Source organism: Orycteropus afer, unplaced genomic scaffold (genome assembly GCF_000298275.1).
Source record: "Orycteropus afer afer isolate SDZICR_OR568_19922 unplaced genomic scaffold, OryAfe1.0 scaffold00074, whole genome shotgun sequence".
NCBI classification, from domain to species: Eukaryota; Metazoa; Chordata; class Mammalia; order Tubulidentata; family Orycteropodidae; genus Orycteropus; species Orycteropus afer.
Window position 1 is genome coordinate 6,566,576 of NW_006921661.1, and position 17,324 is coordinate 6,583,899.

Sequence of the window (17,324 nt, forward strand, 5' to 3'; positions counted from 1 at the left end):
TATTTTTAAATTCCTTATCAGATAGTTCTATTATTTGTTCTTCCTTGGGGAGATTTCCTAGTTTTTTAGTTTGGTCACTTGCTTGTGCTGTCTTGTCCTGTTTCTTTGTTTGAATTGAAGTTTTCTGTTGTCTCTGAGACATTTTGAAGTTGTTGTCTTTATTTATTGATTGTTGGTTTGTTTTACCCTTTTTTTTTTATTTCTTTTTTTAACTTTGTTTCATTATATCCAGATGTGTGGGGCAGGTGTCCTTCTTTGGTTGTTAACTTGTCATCAGTGGGGCACTCCCCAGCTGTCCTTGGGTTGGTAGAATAACTGGGAGGAATGTGGGTGTGGGTCTCTGTTTGTCAGCTCAAAGGGCTGTGGCATAGTATTTAAAGCATTTGGTTGTCAACCAGAAAGCTGAGGGCTTGAACCCACCAGCCACCCTGTGGGAGAAAGATGAGGCAGTTGCCTCCTCAAAGATCCACAGCCCTGGAAACCCCACGAGGCAGTTCTACTCCATCCTAAAAAGAGTCGCTATGAGTTCTTTTATTCCCTTTCTGGCTCCCTCTTTGTTCTGTTACAGCCTGTGCCACTGAAAGTCTGACCCCCTTCCCTATAAATTCCTCTCCCAGTACCACAACTTCAGCTCACCTTAAAATCCTCCTGATCTGTCTACACTGTGTATTTATCACTATGTGGATTCTGTGAAGTTTTTTTTTTTTTTTTTTTTTAACTCCTCTTCTGCCTCTCTGTTTAAAATGGCTACTCTTTGGCTGCTCCCAGCTTCTTTTTGCTTCCCAGTCACTGACCTCATTCCATCTCCCTTTCCAGTCAGTGCTTAGTCTAATTCTTTATCTTCTTATGAGACGCTCAGAATTCCAGGATCATTATTTGTATTTGTTTCACTTGGTTCTTCTGGGTCTCTGTTGTAGAAGGATTGGGTGGAGTGTGTTAGCAGGATGCCATCTTGTCTCTACTCTCCAGCTATGGTTTTTTTTAGTTACCTCATATGCATGCAAAAATTGAAAAGGAAGACAGAAGAAGAATTGATACATTCAAATTGTAGTGTTAGCAAAGAATACTGAATATACTGTGAACTGCCAGAAGAACAAATCAGCCTTAGAAGAAATAGAACCAGAATATTCCTTAGAAGCAAGGATAGTGAAACTTTGACTTATTTACTTGACTTTTTTACCAATCACTTGAAAAGGACATCATGGTTGGCAAAGTGGAGGCTCAATGAAGATGAGATTAATTGACTCAGTGGCCAAAACAGTGGACTCATACATAGCAATGATCATGAAGATAGCAGGACCAGGCAACGTTTTGTTCTGTTACACGTAAAATTGCCAAAAGTCTGAACTGACTGGACAGCAACTAACAACAATTGACCTGGGCCTTCATTTTCTGCTCCAGCTGTCTGTCTCTTCATGTTGCACTCCAGCTATACCAATTCTTAATTCCCCTAAATGTCCCTTGCTCCTCTGCCCCTTTGCCTAGATTGTTCCTTGCCCACAACATCATCCTTTCTCACCACCTGAAGACCACTCCACTCCCCACCTCTGCCTGGAAATAGTTCTCCTAGTTCTTCAAGATTTAGCTCAGGCTAAGGCATCACTTCCTCTGGGAAGCTTCCAACCCCCAGGCTGGGTTAGGACTTTCTCTGGGCTCACCCAGGCCCTTGGGCTGTCTTCTGTTACTGTATTTATTGAAGTATATGGTCATTGTCTTTTCATCTCTGCCTTCTCTCACCCAATCTGCACACTAATGAGGGAGGGTCTGTCCCCAGGTCCAGCTTGGGAACCAGCACAGAGCTTGGGCTTATGCTTGGGATTATTAATGGAATGAATAAATATGTTTTTCCTCCTGGGCACAGGTAAGTGAGCTGCCTACCTACATCCAGAAGGGTGACTCAGAGGTGAAGGAGAAAGACCAAAGAAGACCATCAACAGCACCCAAAGAGGTGAAGAAGACTCGAAGGAAGCTCCCATCTGCCTCCCTCCCCCAAAAGTACCATGGCTATGAAGAGCTGCTGACAGCTACGCCTGATCCAGACTTTATCGAGCCAAAGGGTATGTAAGAAGGCTAGCTCCAGGACAAGGTGCCCTCTCCACAGCCTATAGCAAACCAGGGCCATGCCAAGGCTGGAGACAAGCCACCTTATCCTAGCCAGACTGCAGCCAAGCTTTCTTATCCTAGCCAGGGTGTGCTGTCCCTGTCTTAAATGTCTGTCAGAGGGGACCCCTGACCTGGCCTTGGCCTTCACTAGCTTTTGGGGAGTGAAGAAATTCCTGCACGTCTGGGCCCAGCTGCTCTAGTTGGAAAAGTCCCTCCTCAGGAAGGGTTTGAACAAACACCAAGACTAGCCAGATTCCTGAGGTCCTTTCCAGTTTAGACCCAAAGTGAACATCCAAACCACCCCACTCCCCCCTCGTTTGGGATTTGAGGCAATGGAGGCAGCTCCCTGCCTGAGCCCCTTACTTCAGACTAATGTGTTAACAGTTATCTGTGCTTCCAAAAGAACTGGTGCTCAGCTGAACTCTGGGGTATCACAGTTCCTGTCGGGTAACTCCCTGAAGTTCATGGAGTCACACTGGGGTCAGCGCTTCTCCCTACTCCAGTGCTAACATAGGACAAGTATTCACTGAATGAACAATAGAACTTAAGGCACTGTGGCAGGTTGGGGAGATATCTGGGAGCAGTATTTTCTACATTGGGCCTCTCGTATCCTTTTACTCAGGGCTGCTATAAGATTGGGGAATGGAGAAATCAGGGGAGGCATCAAGGAGGAGGGGGTTGCCTTGACTCCACCTTGCCTTCCTTCCCTAGGGATCCAGAAGAATGCCCAGGCCCTGCAGCACATGCTGAAGCACCCACTCCTGTATCGGTCCTCCAAGCCCAGGATGGACACTTTTCAGAAACCCTTTGTCCTCAAGGAGAAGCGGGTACACACCCACCTCACTCACTGCACCAGCAGCCCCTCAGGAGCCCCATAGTCACACATGTGGCTGTCATGCCAGTGTCCCCAAGTGCTCCCTTGCCTGTGGCTGTGATTATGAGGGGGTGAGGCCAGGAAAGTCTGAGCATAAACCTGGGGTAACACCTTCTCTTACGTTTCATCAGGCCCAGAGGATCCCTATTCCACCCCCACGCAAGACACGAGCCCAGCTGCTGGATGACATCCTCATTCGCATGCGGGACCCCCGGAACGTCACAGAGGCTCCTCTAGGTATGGTACTGGCCCTGGAGAGCCATGCCTGCCAGGACTCACTCCAGCAGGACTCACTCCTGTCTGTTGCTGGGAGGCAGAGGGCTGTGTCAGAGCAGAAGGGCTCTTAGAAAGCATTTGCTACAACTCCTCTATGTGCAGATGGAGAAACTGAGGGCCAGGGCAGAGCAGGGATTTGACTAGTCACACGGCGTGCTAAAAACAAGAGCAAAGGCTTGAGACAGACTCAGGAGGGGTCACCCCTGACTTCCCACTGCCCCAAGCTGGAGATGTCATCTTCCACCCCCTTAACATTCCCCTCCCAGCCCATACCACTTTCCAGGGGGCTCTAGACGCAGCGTTCGGCTGCTTCGGTTGGGGTGGGATCCGAGCATGCCTGGTGCCCCTCCGCGGAAGCTGCTCCACTTGGATGCCAAGTGGGACGTCTCTTCTGTAGGGGCCGTCCTACGAGGTCGGGTCGAACAGCGGCTGGTGAACCAGAAGCAGTACCTGGAGGCCAAGCGGCTGCTGAAGGAGTTCCGGGCGCGCTACCGGCGGCTAGTGCGCGGCTCCATGCGGACGGTGTTCGGGCAGCCCCCGCCGCCCCCGCCGCCCCCGCCGCGCCCCGCTCTAGGCGAGGGCCAGCGGAAGTTCGGCCGCTTCCTCGAGTTCATGGATGAGTTCTGCCAGGAGTCGCCGGCCAATGACTCGAAAGGCTAGGGCTGCGCAAAGGGCTGTGCCCACAGTCCGGCCCGCGCCCGCCTCCCTCCCACAGGGCTCTGTAGCCAGACTGCGCCTCTTGGCCGACTGGGTCGGGTGCGGGCCTCGCAGCCGGACTCGGCCTCGCTTGCTGGCCGCGGGACAGCGGGGAGCTCGTCAGGACCCCTCCTATCAGGGCCAGGTTAGGAACCGGCGCCTGGCCTAGCAGCAATAAAGAATGGGTGCAGAGAGCACGATCACCGCGCAGTCTTTCTTGGAACCCGGGCCAGAGCTGCCGCGTTGTCACACCGGGAGAAAGTTCCCGATGCGTCCATCCGAGTCCTACGGGACACTTAGTCACACATGTACAACAGAACTGTGATAACTGCCCTCGCACAGGGGGGAAATGGTACAGAGAAGCCACAAAGAACCTAAGGTTCAGAAGAGTCGACTAATTCGCTCAAAGCCAGTAAGAGGGCGGGGTGGAGGGGGCGCGGGAGGGGAAGGGTGGGCACGGTGTCAAACCCTTGCCTCCAGGCCCTAGAAGCGGTGCTTTTCTTGCAGGGCAGCTTTTCCCTCTGTGGGAGGGGGTTAGAGGAGACTTTGGGATTCCCTTCTGATCGTATGGCTGGTGCTACAAAGTGGAGTTTCACTAATTTCCCTAATCCGGGACAACAGCTGAAGTCTCATGAGGAGTGAGGCTGGGCTGTGGCTCTAGGACGGACCCTGGTACTGTGCCAAGTCAGCCTGGGTTCACAGTAAGTCACGCAGCACTGGCCAACGCTGCCCCATCCTTGGTGAGTGGTCAGTGGCCAGCACCCTCTTAGGAGAGTCTGGAGAAACCTCCTAGGGCTACACATTTGGGATGGTGACCTGGGGGTGACCAAGCCTTCCAGGCAGCCCTTGCTCCTAATGCTACTGCCCTGGGTACAATGCTACAGTTCCTACCCAGGTAGCAGGCTCACAGTTCCCAGGAGCCAGGAAGCAGCAGCCCAACAATCAGCCGTCCACAGCAACGCACAGACTCCCACAACCTAAGTTGCAATTAAGGTGATTATAGAAATAGTCCTGTAGTCACAGGTCTGACAGGAGACATCATCTATTCAACAAGCACAGTGGAGAATCTGCTGCATTCCAAGTGTGAAACTTGGACACAGAAATATTTGCATACTCAACTGCATGATCTCACACCTGTGCCCAGTTAAATACTTACACACAGCTGTGCTCAGACCCAACCATAAACATTCAAATCGTACACTGACATCCATAGGTCACACTTAACCATTCACACAGGCACCTGAACAGAGGCAGGCAATACATTGTTACCCACAGCAGCAGTCATGTGCAGAGGCCCAAGAGGTTGCAGACCCACCAACTGGGTCACCAGGGGCCCCAAACCACCCTTCTATTAGGAAGGAAAATCGGCCCCAACATTCACACTGTAAGCCTTGCTTCATCCCAGTTCTGGAGAACCATCTGATTGCTCCCTTCAGTGAGAACACTATACTCAGTCTCTCAGGCCTTAAAGGCTCCTGGTAACAGCTCTGTTCCAATCAGAAAGCAGGGAGCCTCCTGCAATTGCCCCCAACATATCTTTCATCTCCTGCTTGCACACCTAGTGATAGGAGGCTCACCCTCTGTAAAAGCGGTCCCTTCATCAGGAAAGCTGTTGGACAGTTCTGACCATTGGGCTGTCTTCCGAAGCCCCCCAGTGGTCCAACCTCTCTGCCTTTTAAGCCAAGCTTGAATCTGCTCTCTACCCAGCCAGGCCAACCCTTCATCAACGTAAGAACATCCTAAAGAAGCTACACTTTAGGCCAACCATTCCTAAAACCAATGACATTTACCCCTTTGTCTTTACTGAGCCTTCATCACAAAGATTACTTTATCAGAACTGTTTCCCCTCTTTTATCCTTGAAATTGACCTATGGTATCTAAGGAAGGTTTTTACATTTACTGATGTTAGTCTCAGCCTAGAGTTCCATATTGACAGGATGTCTGAATTTCTGATCCAAATGGCTTTCCCACCTTGTAGAGTGGGTTTATAGGTGCTGGCTGCTTTTTCCTCATGTATAACCAAACTGTCAACAGAAGGAAGCCAGTAACTGCTACTCTAGAAGAGCTAGGTTCCACCACATGGGAGCTGATGTTTCTTACTCACCCTCTGGGATTCAGCTTGTGTCCTTGAACTCTCCTCCCAAGCTGAAATGAGCTTTCTTGTTCTGTGTCCCCATGATTCCACTGAAGTTACCACACTTTGTTACATCAAGAACTGGTTATACCTCTGGTGCCCATCCCAGGTCCAGTAGGTGATGAAATTGAATGAGTATGCTGGAAAGAATGGGAATGGCTCCTGCCAGCCGTCTTTGGGATTGTACACCATAACCAACAGTTATCGCTGAGGACGCTAGAAGCCAGTGCTGGGCATACAAAGGATAACTGATCCAGAAATCGACCCCTGGGACCCTCCTCATTCTCCTAAAAACACCTTGTTCCAATCAAACAGCAGCAGGAAGGGTACCTGCCTGCTGTTTTAAGTATCCTGAGACAGAATGTCTGGCTCCATCTTTGGAGGCTGTATATCCATTTACCAGTTGTGTCCATTTTATCTCCAGAACAATCTGGACTTAAGACGACCAAGGTTCAATTTTTAATCCATGCTTTATTTGTGGTATGATACAGGGCAAGTCAGCGGTTCAAACTTAACCAGCCACTCCATAGGAGCAAGAGGTAGTCTGCTTCTGTGAAGATTTACAGCCTTGGAAACGCTGGGGGCAATTCTACTCTGTCCTACAGGGTTACTGTGAGTTGGGATTAACTTGATGGCAGTGGGATAGCATCAGTGGGGTTTTCAATCTCTATGGGCTGTTCTAGTGTTAAGAACAAACTGTGAGGGTTCTGGAGTAAATTCTAGTTCTTGGATTCCTGAGTTTTTGCTTTTGAAAAAACATGACCCAATCAGTCTGAGACTAGGTTTATCAAACGAATGAGTAAGAATTCACAGCTAATGAAGGCAGCCACCCCCAACCCTGTTCTGGGCACAGTCATTCACTCTCCCCAGTACAGCTGGTCTATCACTGGACGCTTCATTCCCCTCTGCTGGTTCTCTTACCCAGAGACCCTTTATTTCCCACTGGCAAATGGAAAGCTGCTGCTGCACTCTTGAGCCTTCTCCAATGTTCAAACAAGAGCAAACCAGAAAACTGGTTCCTCCCAACCAATCCTCCAAGATTAGGGTAGGTCCATTCTGTTTTTCTAGTCACTTATCCAAGATGCCAATGAGTACTCTGGAGAGCTGAGTGGCCAAAGGAGAGAGAACACTTGGATGCAGATTGTGTCCCCACATTTCATGATGCCTTGAGATACCTCACACTCTTCAAGGGGTTGCAGAAGGAAGACAAAAAGTCTGGTCTCTATAGCCCTGCCAGGCCAATCCAAGAGGAACAGATCCAACCCAGAAAGCAACTGGAACCACTGTTAGGTAAAGCACCTGGAGGAGTACAGCAGTGCCAAAGAAAAAGAAATCAGTGGCTCAGAGGACCCAGCTTGCAGGCTATGAATAACTCTCAGGGTCAGTTTCCCATGTGTAAAATGAGAGCCACGCCACTCATCACACCAGGCTACAGAGGAATTAATAAGTGTGGTATATAGAGCATTTTGTTACTTCAGGGGCCAAAGGACAATCAAGTTCCATTTTCGTATCTCCAACTAGCTGCACTGTTTCTTGCAAATCATTTTAACAGCTCTTTTTTTAAAGGGGTTGGACCAAGTGCAAGTTTACCACGTATGGCATGGACTCTTACAACAGTCTTTCAAAATGGTTTTTCTAGTTTAGAAGGAATAGAGACCCATTTGTTCTCTGCTGGGTGAGAAACTGACACCATGGGGATTCTGGTGAATTCCTCCTAAGCAATGGTTTCAAAAAAGGGTATTTAAAAAAAAAAAAAAAAAAAAACAGATGTTCTGAATACAGCCCTAACGTGCAAAGACAATGTCATCCTGTATATTCATTCTCTACTCAAACTCCTTCTTGATACCTTCATTAGAAATATGATGGCTGAATACAGAATGACAGTTGTAAAGCTCAAGAGGAGGAACTGTTCGCCATGGAAACTATGGAAACCTCATCCCAGCTATCCTCTCCCCCATCATTGTGAATACCAAAGCATACATTCCAACATGGTACATCTCCCAAAGCAAAGAGAGCATAAAAAAATAAGAGAGCACACATACTCTAAGCGTAGCTCAGGTTTGTCAGAGATTGTTCTCCAGAGACAAGACTTTGACTAGAAACAGAACACTGACTTTCATGAGTTTACTGTATTCTCAATTTAGGCCTCTCCTTAACCAGGCAGGCATACATTAAAGAATGCACTTTGGTACTGTTTAAATAACACATCATCTTGCTTGATTCCGCGTCATTTTCTTGTTGGCAGAAGCGTCCTTGACAGGGCTTGCATACCCTGTTCTGAGTCTTCTGTCTCTGTCAAAATGCTCTTTATGATGAGTAGGAGATGAGGCAGCCAGCAGTGCAGTCCACAAGGATCCAGGCCCCTTCTCAGATTCTAATGCAGGGAGCAGGACGAATACAACCAATATACAACCCATTTTCTACTTCTAGGCAGGTGGAGAAAGGCCCTGACGACAACAGTATTTGTACAGAGTTGAGAGTAAACAGCAAATCGTATGAAAAAAAAAATTAGTTGGCATTTAAGATAATCATATTTTTCCATTGCATAGTATCTCTTCTCTTACTAGAACTTTAAGTGCACCTGGAGGCTAAGGGTTGGTGGCGTCATGTTGGATGCAAACTTGAATCCACTGAGTCTCTGCTCCCCTTGGTGGCATAGGTTGGGGAGTGGGCAGTGCCAACAAGGGGAGTCTGAGTGCTGCTGTATGAATCCAGAGTCAGGGCCCAAAAACTACTCTTGAGCTCCAACACCTTGATATTTGAGAAGGGCACTGCCTGTTTTTACCTCTTTTCAAATGAGATGATAGGAACATGAACAAGCCTTACTTTATCTTGGCTTTGACCAATTATTTCTTAAGACATCAGAAAAAGTAGAGAAGGAGCCTGCCCAGAGTTTGGGGTTGCCTCCCACAAGAAGAAGGCTGTGAGAAGTTGCCCTCTTATTTACAATACATTTAAGGAAAGTGAATAAATATTTTTGTTAATAAAATAATACTGCTAATACATGGGACAGTGTGCACAGTCTTGGCACTTTCTCCTTCATGTAATTTGCCAACCTCTAAACTGGTGAACTCTGCATCTCTTTAAGTCTCTATTCTGCTTTCTCAGCTACAGTGGATAATGATCATGTGTAAAGATGCATTTTGGATCTCTTTGGAGGAAAATTTATTCAGCGGCTCTTATCTCTAGTCACATACCACCACCACCCTCTCAAAAAAGAAAATGGCTTTCTCATTGAGTTGTAAGAATTCATAACCAGCTATGCTTACCCCTAAAGACCAGGCTGAAAGATCATTTTATGAGTTGAGGAAGAATAGGCTAGCTGAAAAAGATGTGAGTCCCCTAGGGAATTCTTGTTTTAAAATGAAAAATGAAAGTCTGGTTTTTAAGCCTTGGTAGTTAAAGGACAATTATTCCAACCAAAATATATTGCTTTCCAAAATCCCATATTCACATTACTCACACTATGGGGGTTTTCTCTACCCTGGGATGTACTTGGGAAATACAGGTACATTTTAATTCTAACTGAAAAAACTCAGGACTGAAAATCTGTTAAAAAGCTTCCTAAATCATTTGGGTGTCTTCCTCATTAGCAAAGTGTGTGTGTCATTTTAAGGTCTGTTTAGTCAGACCCTAGAAAAAAATAAAACAGCACTGGACGTCAAGTTCCTCATCTGTTAAAAAAAGAAAAGGAAGAGGTTTAACTTGATTTTCACAACCATTCCAGCTTTAATATTCTGTAATTATGATCCAGCCTCCTACTTTTCTTTTGCCCTCTCTCCTGCTGGTCCTCTATCTCAATGAAAAGCCAAGCAGGAAAAAGAAATCCCAAGTTGCTGCCAATTCTGGTGAGAGGTCTGGTTGGGAAGGAGGTTAAGAGGTTGCTAAGTCGAGGTGTGGGCTTCCTCTAACCATGTCAGTGATCCACAACCTGCCTCATTTCCTGGGGCTTAGGCCAAGAACAGCTCCTGAAAAGAGGTTATTGTCCTATAATCACTGGAGGAAAAAATTCATTCTCCCTGTTAAAATCGTGCAGGAAGTAGAAAGCAGTGTTTCAATCTAGTTCACAAATACTGATGGGGTCTCTAAAATGTGCAAGGCAGCATGCTGGGTGCTGGACAGTATCCTGAATGGAACAATCCAAAACTATCACTATGAAAGAAGTGGCGTTTCCATAAGACCATTAACAAACTTTCCAGCCACATACACATTCAAACACATTCCATTAGAACTCTAAGCTCCTCAAGAGCATGGGCTGTCCTTTCCACCTTTCCACCTCCACAGCCCAGCACAGGGCTGGCACAGGAGTCTGAAGCTCAGGAAGCATCTGTCAAATGGAATGAAATGGCGAACAGCAAAGCCTCAGGTCATCAACTTCATCAGTCAAGCACGGGGCAGCTTCCTATTTTAGTCATCAGCAATTAACTAAGCAGCTTTAATGTCTTAAAAGGCATTTTTCCTCGAGGGAAAATTAACAACAACAAAAAAAGCATTCATCACTAGCATTTCCTCCAGGCAAAAATAAAAAATTAAATGTATACAAAAGTAATAAATGAAGTCACCTAGGAGAAGTTTTCCTAACAAGTCTAAGTCAAGAATTACACTTAAAAAAAAAAAAAAGAGGCAATTATATGAAAAGGGGTCAGGGGCTGGATGCATAACCCCTATCGTATTACCGACCCAATGGGCCCAGAGGTCTTCTTGCAGCTAACACAATCAATGTTCCCAAAGCTTCTTTCCTACTCTACAGAAAAAGGCTGAGAGCCGCCTCCTCAGGGCACTGCCATTTCTGGACCCATCAGAATGACCTCCACCCCCTGACCTCTCTAAACCTCCCCTTTAATACAGTGGTGGTGGTGGGGGGTGGAGCCAAAAAACCAGAATGCATATACACAAGGAATAGAGTTAGGATGAGGGCAGTGTGTATGGTGAATTGGACTCCAGCGACTTGTGAGAGACACATGTTTTGTGAAGTAGCGTCTCCCTCATTCTAACTCACGAGCTCTCCCCAATGTGCTCATTTCCCTTGTCTTTCTCACTCTTTCCCCCAAAGAGGTCATGCCAACAACTCCATCTGTAACCACAATCCAGTGACAAGGAGGAAACTTTTCAGAAAAAAAAAAGGGTTCAGGCTTTGGCTATTAAGTATGGGGAGCATCTCAAAATACAAACAATACTTTAGTGGTTTCTTCCTCCTCCAAAGCCAAGTAGGTTAAAGATCAACCCTGTTCCCTCCTTAAGGAAACTGCTCTGCCCATATCTGAGAGACCACTACTCAGCAGGAAGTTTGGAAAACAAAAACTGTCAAACCATTTAGGCACCATATTAGGTGCAAGGGAAAAAAGCAAGCCGGACCTAGTATTTGGAATATTTGCTCAACAAGAAGTAGCTTTCATTCTGTACCTGAAGCTAAAACTTGTTGCTACTGCTATGTAACTTCTTAAAATCAAAATATTAATTTGGGGAAATATTTAAAATATATATTTTTATCTATTAAAAATATCTTTTTTCTGAAAACAAAATACAGTTCCAACTGAAAAGTATTTTTCAAATGACTTGGAAACATAGTAAAAGGTGGCAAGTGGAAAAATAAGTCTTTGCTACTACCAATGGGATTAGCCTTCCTATAATACCAACTAAGATCAAAAAGGAAATACATGAAATGGCAGTAACGGATGCCTTCTCTATGGCCATTTAGTAAGGTCACCCTCCATGTCCTCGCTGACCAGTGCCAGCTGTTTTATCCCCGGCACTAGCATGTCCTCCAGCAGCCCCTGGAAAGCATATGTTGCTGGTAAGACCTAGCACTGAAGTGGTATGAATATAAAGAGAATGATCTATGTTTTTTAAGCATACACTTGTACCTGTGTGCACACACAGAGCACAGAATACATACATCCAAGTGAGTGAAGCACCCCACCAAAGCAGTCACCGAGGAGGTTCCCCAGATCGCAATGATGACCATGATGCTTAAGACATCTCTGGAACTTCTCTTTGGGAACTGTTTATGAGCTGCACAAGAAAAAGGCTCTGACTGCTATATAGCTGCTCTTCATTTGTGACTCAAACCATCCCATCTCTGCCCTCTTCATAACCTACCTTCTTCTCCAGAGGCTTCCAACAGTTCTGACTAGTTTCAAACTTCAAGTTTTCGCTCCTTTAACCCCAAAAGGTTGATGATTTGCCCTCAGAAAAAGGGCAAATATCCTGAGAAGAATCAAAAGAAGGTGCTAATTTCCTAGTGACCTTGATAAGTGAGCCACTGTTCTGAATCTTAGCCCCTGCCTTAGAAAAAGAAGGAGGTTGGAAAAGATGACCATTAAGGTCTCTTCTAGTTCTAAAAGTCTAGGAATCTGTTTCTAGACTTTGAGGACAGTTCCAGAAATGTTTTCAGCAATGGCAACATCATTGGAAAAACTATGCTATATATGTTGCTAGGACTACTCCAAGGGGACAATGTACATTGGGATATATAAGCTCTGTAAGTCTCTTAAAATGCCAGTCACATGACTTTATAGCAACAGTTCATACATGCACAGGGAATGCCAGTCCATCTGAGATTCCCTAAAATCATACCTTAATCCCTATTCTCAATGAGCCCAGTTGGGCAGAAGCACCAAGCACCACCAGGGATGCAAAAGACACATGGTGTCAGCTGCTAAGGAAAATAAATCCCAAAGGTCCATGGGACTGAATTTACCAGCTGCATCCAGCTAGATACCTTGTTTCCATAGTATGGAGTTTCAGCATTGTTCTTTGCCTGACTTCCGGGCGAACTATTAGGATTTTAGATCAACACTGCTATAACCCTTGGCCATGTGGAGAGTAATAATGAAGCGTGATGTACTCTGCCTCACCAGGAAAACAGCAGGCATGGAGGATGGGGATAACTGTACAGTGTGTATTTATACTTCCTGTCAATCTCAATTATTTGCATGTGGATTTTGCACTATGGTGCTCAATGCCCAGCCAGCTTTCCCTAGACTCCCCTGGCATGCCCTGGGTTGCAGTCCATTAGGGCAACTTTTTAGTGTGGAAAATCCATGGGATTTGTTGTCAGGAGACCCAGCAGTCAGTCTGGGCTATGCCACTTAGTAGTTGAGAGAATTGAAACATCTGCACTGCAGTTTCTTCATCTAAAAATGGGGCTAATAGCACTTACATGTTAGGTCTCCTGGGAAGACCAAATTAAACGATGACTGTGAATGTGCTCTGTCAAAAATACAGCATTAATCAAATGCTATTTTTTAAACAAGGAATGTAACTTAATTTTTGTGGGAGCATAAGCTCAAATGATTTAGGTAGGTAGATTTACCTGTGGTAGGAGGAAGTGGAGGGGGAACATAACCATCTATCATTTTATCTGCCAAAGAACTACACTGTTCTATTCTTTTGAAAAAGATGAAATTAATTTTTATCTGCAAGGTTGATTTAAAACAAAGCCTTACTGAAAAAAGCCAGGAGGGCTATTAGTCTGAGAAGGTATCCCCTCCTTCCTCTACCATGTCCATTTGGCCACTGTGCTCCTGCACGAGGCCATGCGAAATCTCATTCCAAGAGGGTGCTGACAGATTTGGCCCAGAAGCCCTCAGGGATGGGTCACTCTGGGGATGAGGAGTGCTTCTGGCCAGGGTCATACTGAGGCAAAGACCCATTTCCCTTGAATATTGACTACAAAGACCCTAGAACATCTCAGAACCATGAAACAGTGTTTTGCCATCAAGAAACCCAAAGTGAGAACACTCAGCTCTTCAGAATAAATGATCAAGCCCAAAAACTTTGAGGAAATTGGTAACACTGTCCTTTAAGTGCTACTTGGCACCAGCCATGTTGCTGGACCGTAAAAGATACTGATCCACACTTCCTTTTCGCCGACTCACAGTCCGCCTCTCATTGTCAAACATGCGCTGCAATTGCAGAGCCAACTGTCGGTCCTCTTCCTCTTGCTGCAATTTCTGCTCCATCTCTCGCAGTACTGGGTCTGCGGGAACCAAACCCACCTCACCACTGGTTTGTCGAAGTTTCTTAAGGGAGCCATTTTGTTCCAAGTGCTTGGTCTTACAGTGTCTTTTCCGGCCCCGACGTAAGGATGGAAGCGGTTCCTCACCTAGATTGTCTACCAGTATACCGTTAGACAAGTCAAAATGATTCAAGGTCTTCAGCTGTTTCTTAGTTTTGAGTACCCCACCCAAAACACTGTTTTTGGGTAGCACTGAATTAACTGTGGAGATTTTCATGGCTGTACAGGGCTTGTCAAACTTAGCATCTGGGGTTAAGCCCGATTCCTCAAAGTGTTCTCTCTCCAAAGAAGTCCCACTGGCTCCCCCTTTGAGTTCTGAGAAACAGCAGGTTTCCAATGGAATCTCAGTGTTCCTTTTATTATCACTGCCCTGTTCAGCTTTTGTTTGGCTACCAGAAGGGAAAAAATCAAGGTCAGTAGGTGTGGGCCCAGTATACTCTGAGGGTACTTGCCCGCTGGACAGTCTTGTATTTAAAGCCAGAACTGGCTTCTCTTTGCTAGAATGGATAACTTCTGAGACTAGTAAGTCTTCCCCTGTTTCAGGAGGCTGGGAAGTGAGAGTGGCTTTTGAAAGGGTCTTTTTGATCTGCCTCTCTTGAAAGATCTGTTCCCATTTTTTGAGGATCCATGGACTGGCCTCATAAGAAGTCTGCTTCTGTAGGCTTCTGTTGAGGTTGCGGGGTGTGGATTTGATGATGAGGGGACTTAGCACACGGCCATCGGGGAGCCTCTTGGGAGGAGTGCATGGCGAGCAGACAATGGGCTTGAAATGATTTAGTTCTTCAGAGATGCTATCATTGCTCTCAGGACTGATAGAACGTTCTGGCTTATGCAGGGAAGCCAAGGAGGAGAGGGAGCTGAAAGGTAGACGCTTTTCAATGGCTAAGTCTGGGGCTGAGAGACAGCGGTTGTTTTGGGTAGACAGGAGGACACCAATTATAGGGTTGGTTGCTGGAGTCATAGTTGTGACCTGAAAAACAATTTTTAAATAATTACATATATGTATATATATTTATTCATAAGGAGCTCTGGTGATTCAGTGGTTAAAGAATTTGGCTACTAACCAAAAGGTAAGTGGTTCAAACCTACCAGCTACTCTGTGGGAGATAAGATGAAGCAGTCTGCTTCCATAAAGATTTATAGCCTTGGAAACTCTATGGGACAGTTCTACTCTGTACTATAGAGTCACTATGAGTTGGAATAGACTCAGTGGCAGCAGGTTTGTTTTTGTTTACATATATATATATATGTGTATGTATGTGTGTATATATATCTATATGTGTGTGTGTCTATATGGGAGCTCTGGTGACATAGTGCCTAAGGCATTTGACTGCGAACCAGAAGGTTGGCAGTTCAAACCCACCAGCCACTCCTCAGAAGGACGACTGGGCAATCTACTTCCATAGAGATACCACCTCAGAAACCCAAGAAGGGGTTGCTGTGAGCTGGAGTCGACTCCATAGCAGTGAGTTTCTTTTTTGTTGTTGTTGTTGTTATTTATAAATATATATAAAACACACACACATATATATATACATACACACACACACGCACAGTAGTGTCCCTTTAACGTCCATAGTATGTTCTGTGACAGAAGATGTTATGGGATTTGGACACTGTGCAAATACCATATAATATACAGGCAGTCCCTGGATTACAAACGCGTTCCATTTCTAAGTCTGTCTTTAAGTTGATTTTGTATATAAGTTGGAGAGGTTAGGTATGGTTCAAATCTAATGTCAGTTAATCAAATGTGTATCTTAGTATATAGTATATAGTGTACCTTTCTATGCATAACATTAAGAAATACTTCCGGATACACTAAAACATCTTTAATACAGTAATAATAATGTTTTGATGTACATCACAAAGTAGTGCACATCTGTTGATATGAACCCTTGTATGTAACCTTGAATTTTTAATATAATAAGCTTTATAGGACTTGTGACTACGGATATACATGTGGTCAGATATTGTCTGAATAGACACTATGCAGCAACATTTATCTATAAAAACCAAAAAAACCAAATTCACTGCCACTGAGTCATTCTGACTTCCAGGAACCCCCTTGGGGTTTCCAAGGTGGTAAATCTTTATGGAAGTAGACTTCCATGGAGTGGCTTGTGGATTTGAACCACCAACCTTCTGGTTAGCAGTCAAATGCCTTAGGCACTATGTTACCAGAGCTCATGTATGTTGTCATAATTCCCTTATGATGGTAGAGAGATAAGAAGGAAAGGGCAAGAAAAGGGATGAAGGGTGTGACGTGAGTCTCAAAAATAAACAGGGAGAATCCCTAACCTAGAAAGTATATTGTTTAGCAGAAATTCCTATACACTTAAAACATAAAATTGATAATCTGTATTAAAAAAAAACATACCTAGAGCTTTTAAAAAAGTTCATATAGTGGCCCTAATTCCACTCATCTGGTTGTTATATCTTCCTTCGTATCTGTCTACAGAATTCTCTGACATAACTACTGTGCTGAGGATCCCTTCTGCTTTTTCTCATCTGGAATAGTTTCTACTGTGGCCATGAACAGAAGCAGTTAAGAGGCAGGACTAGAGAAGCCCCAAAGCCGTGTCTGAGGTCTACCTTGGCTTTGCTGGTTGGAGCTGCTCGGAGTCTGCTCTTTGTTCTGTCCTGAGCAGTGTCATTGCAGCTCGGACTCCTCTCCATCTTGGAATTTAGATTCCTAAAAGAGAGTAAGAAAAGACAGAGTCAAAATCATTCTGTACACCAGTTAAGGAAAAAGGATGACAATCTCACAATCTCTTCTAGAATCTACTCTTTGTTCTTTCTAAGCCACCCACCAAGAAAGACAATTCTGTTGGGCAGCTAGAATAGAAAATGAGTTAATTTACTAATAAAACACATTCTAAGAACACCCTGTCAAAAGAGAAAGAGCTTTCCAGAGAGGTCTCCAAACCAGTCCCTGTGAAGATGAGGCAAGTGTGATGGCTATTTTGTCCATGTTTAGCCCTACATAGGGACAGGATACTTCACCTCCCTTAACAGGGTGAATACAGTATTAAATCACCGTTACAAGCAACAACTTTTTCCATTTATTAGGCCCCAAACTCTCCTCAATCTATATCAGCAATGGAACAAATATTTAAGCACTTAACAAAATGCAGAGATGTGCACTGAATTTTTATGAAGGGTATCAAAATTATATGCAGTTCCTCCCTTAATTCATTACTTCTGAGCTTCCAATGGCC

General features: G+C 45.1%; 2 protein-coding genes across 2 annotated transcripts in view; one reads left to right on the top strand and one right to left on the bottom strand.

Annotated features, from left to right (window-relative positions):
* The window catches only part of XRRA1 (X-ray radiation resistance associated 1), a 95,454-nt gene extending 91,541 nt beyond the window's left edge, over positions 1-3,913 (top strand). Inside the window, exons 14-17 of the mRNA XM_042780952.1 lie at positions 1,862-2,057; positions 2,815-2,930; positions 3,109-3,214; positions 3,651-3,913. Of these exons, the coding sequence (XP_042636886.1) occupies positions 1,862-2,057; positions 2,815-2,930; positions 3,109-3,214; positions 3,651-3,913 (681 nt within the window). The remainder of the gene's footprint in view (positions 1-1,861; positions 2,058-2,814; positions 2,931-3,108; positions 3,215-3,650) is intronic.
* Positions 3,914-13,894: 9,981 nt separating this feature from the next.
* Positions 13,895-17,324, bottom strand: part of RNF169 (ring finger protein 169) — a 148,112-nt gene continuing 144,682 nt past the window's right edge. Inside the window, exons 5-6 of the mRNA XM_007940938.2 lie at positions 16,699-16,798; positions 13,895-15,073 (exon numbers count right to left, since the gene is read on the bottom strand). Coding sequence (XP_007939129.1) covers positions 13,895-15,073; positions 16,699-16,798 — 1,279 coding nt within the window. The remainder of the gene's footprint in view (positions 15,074-16,698; positions 16,799-17,324) is intronic.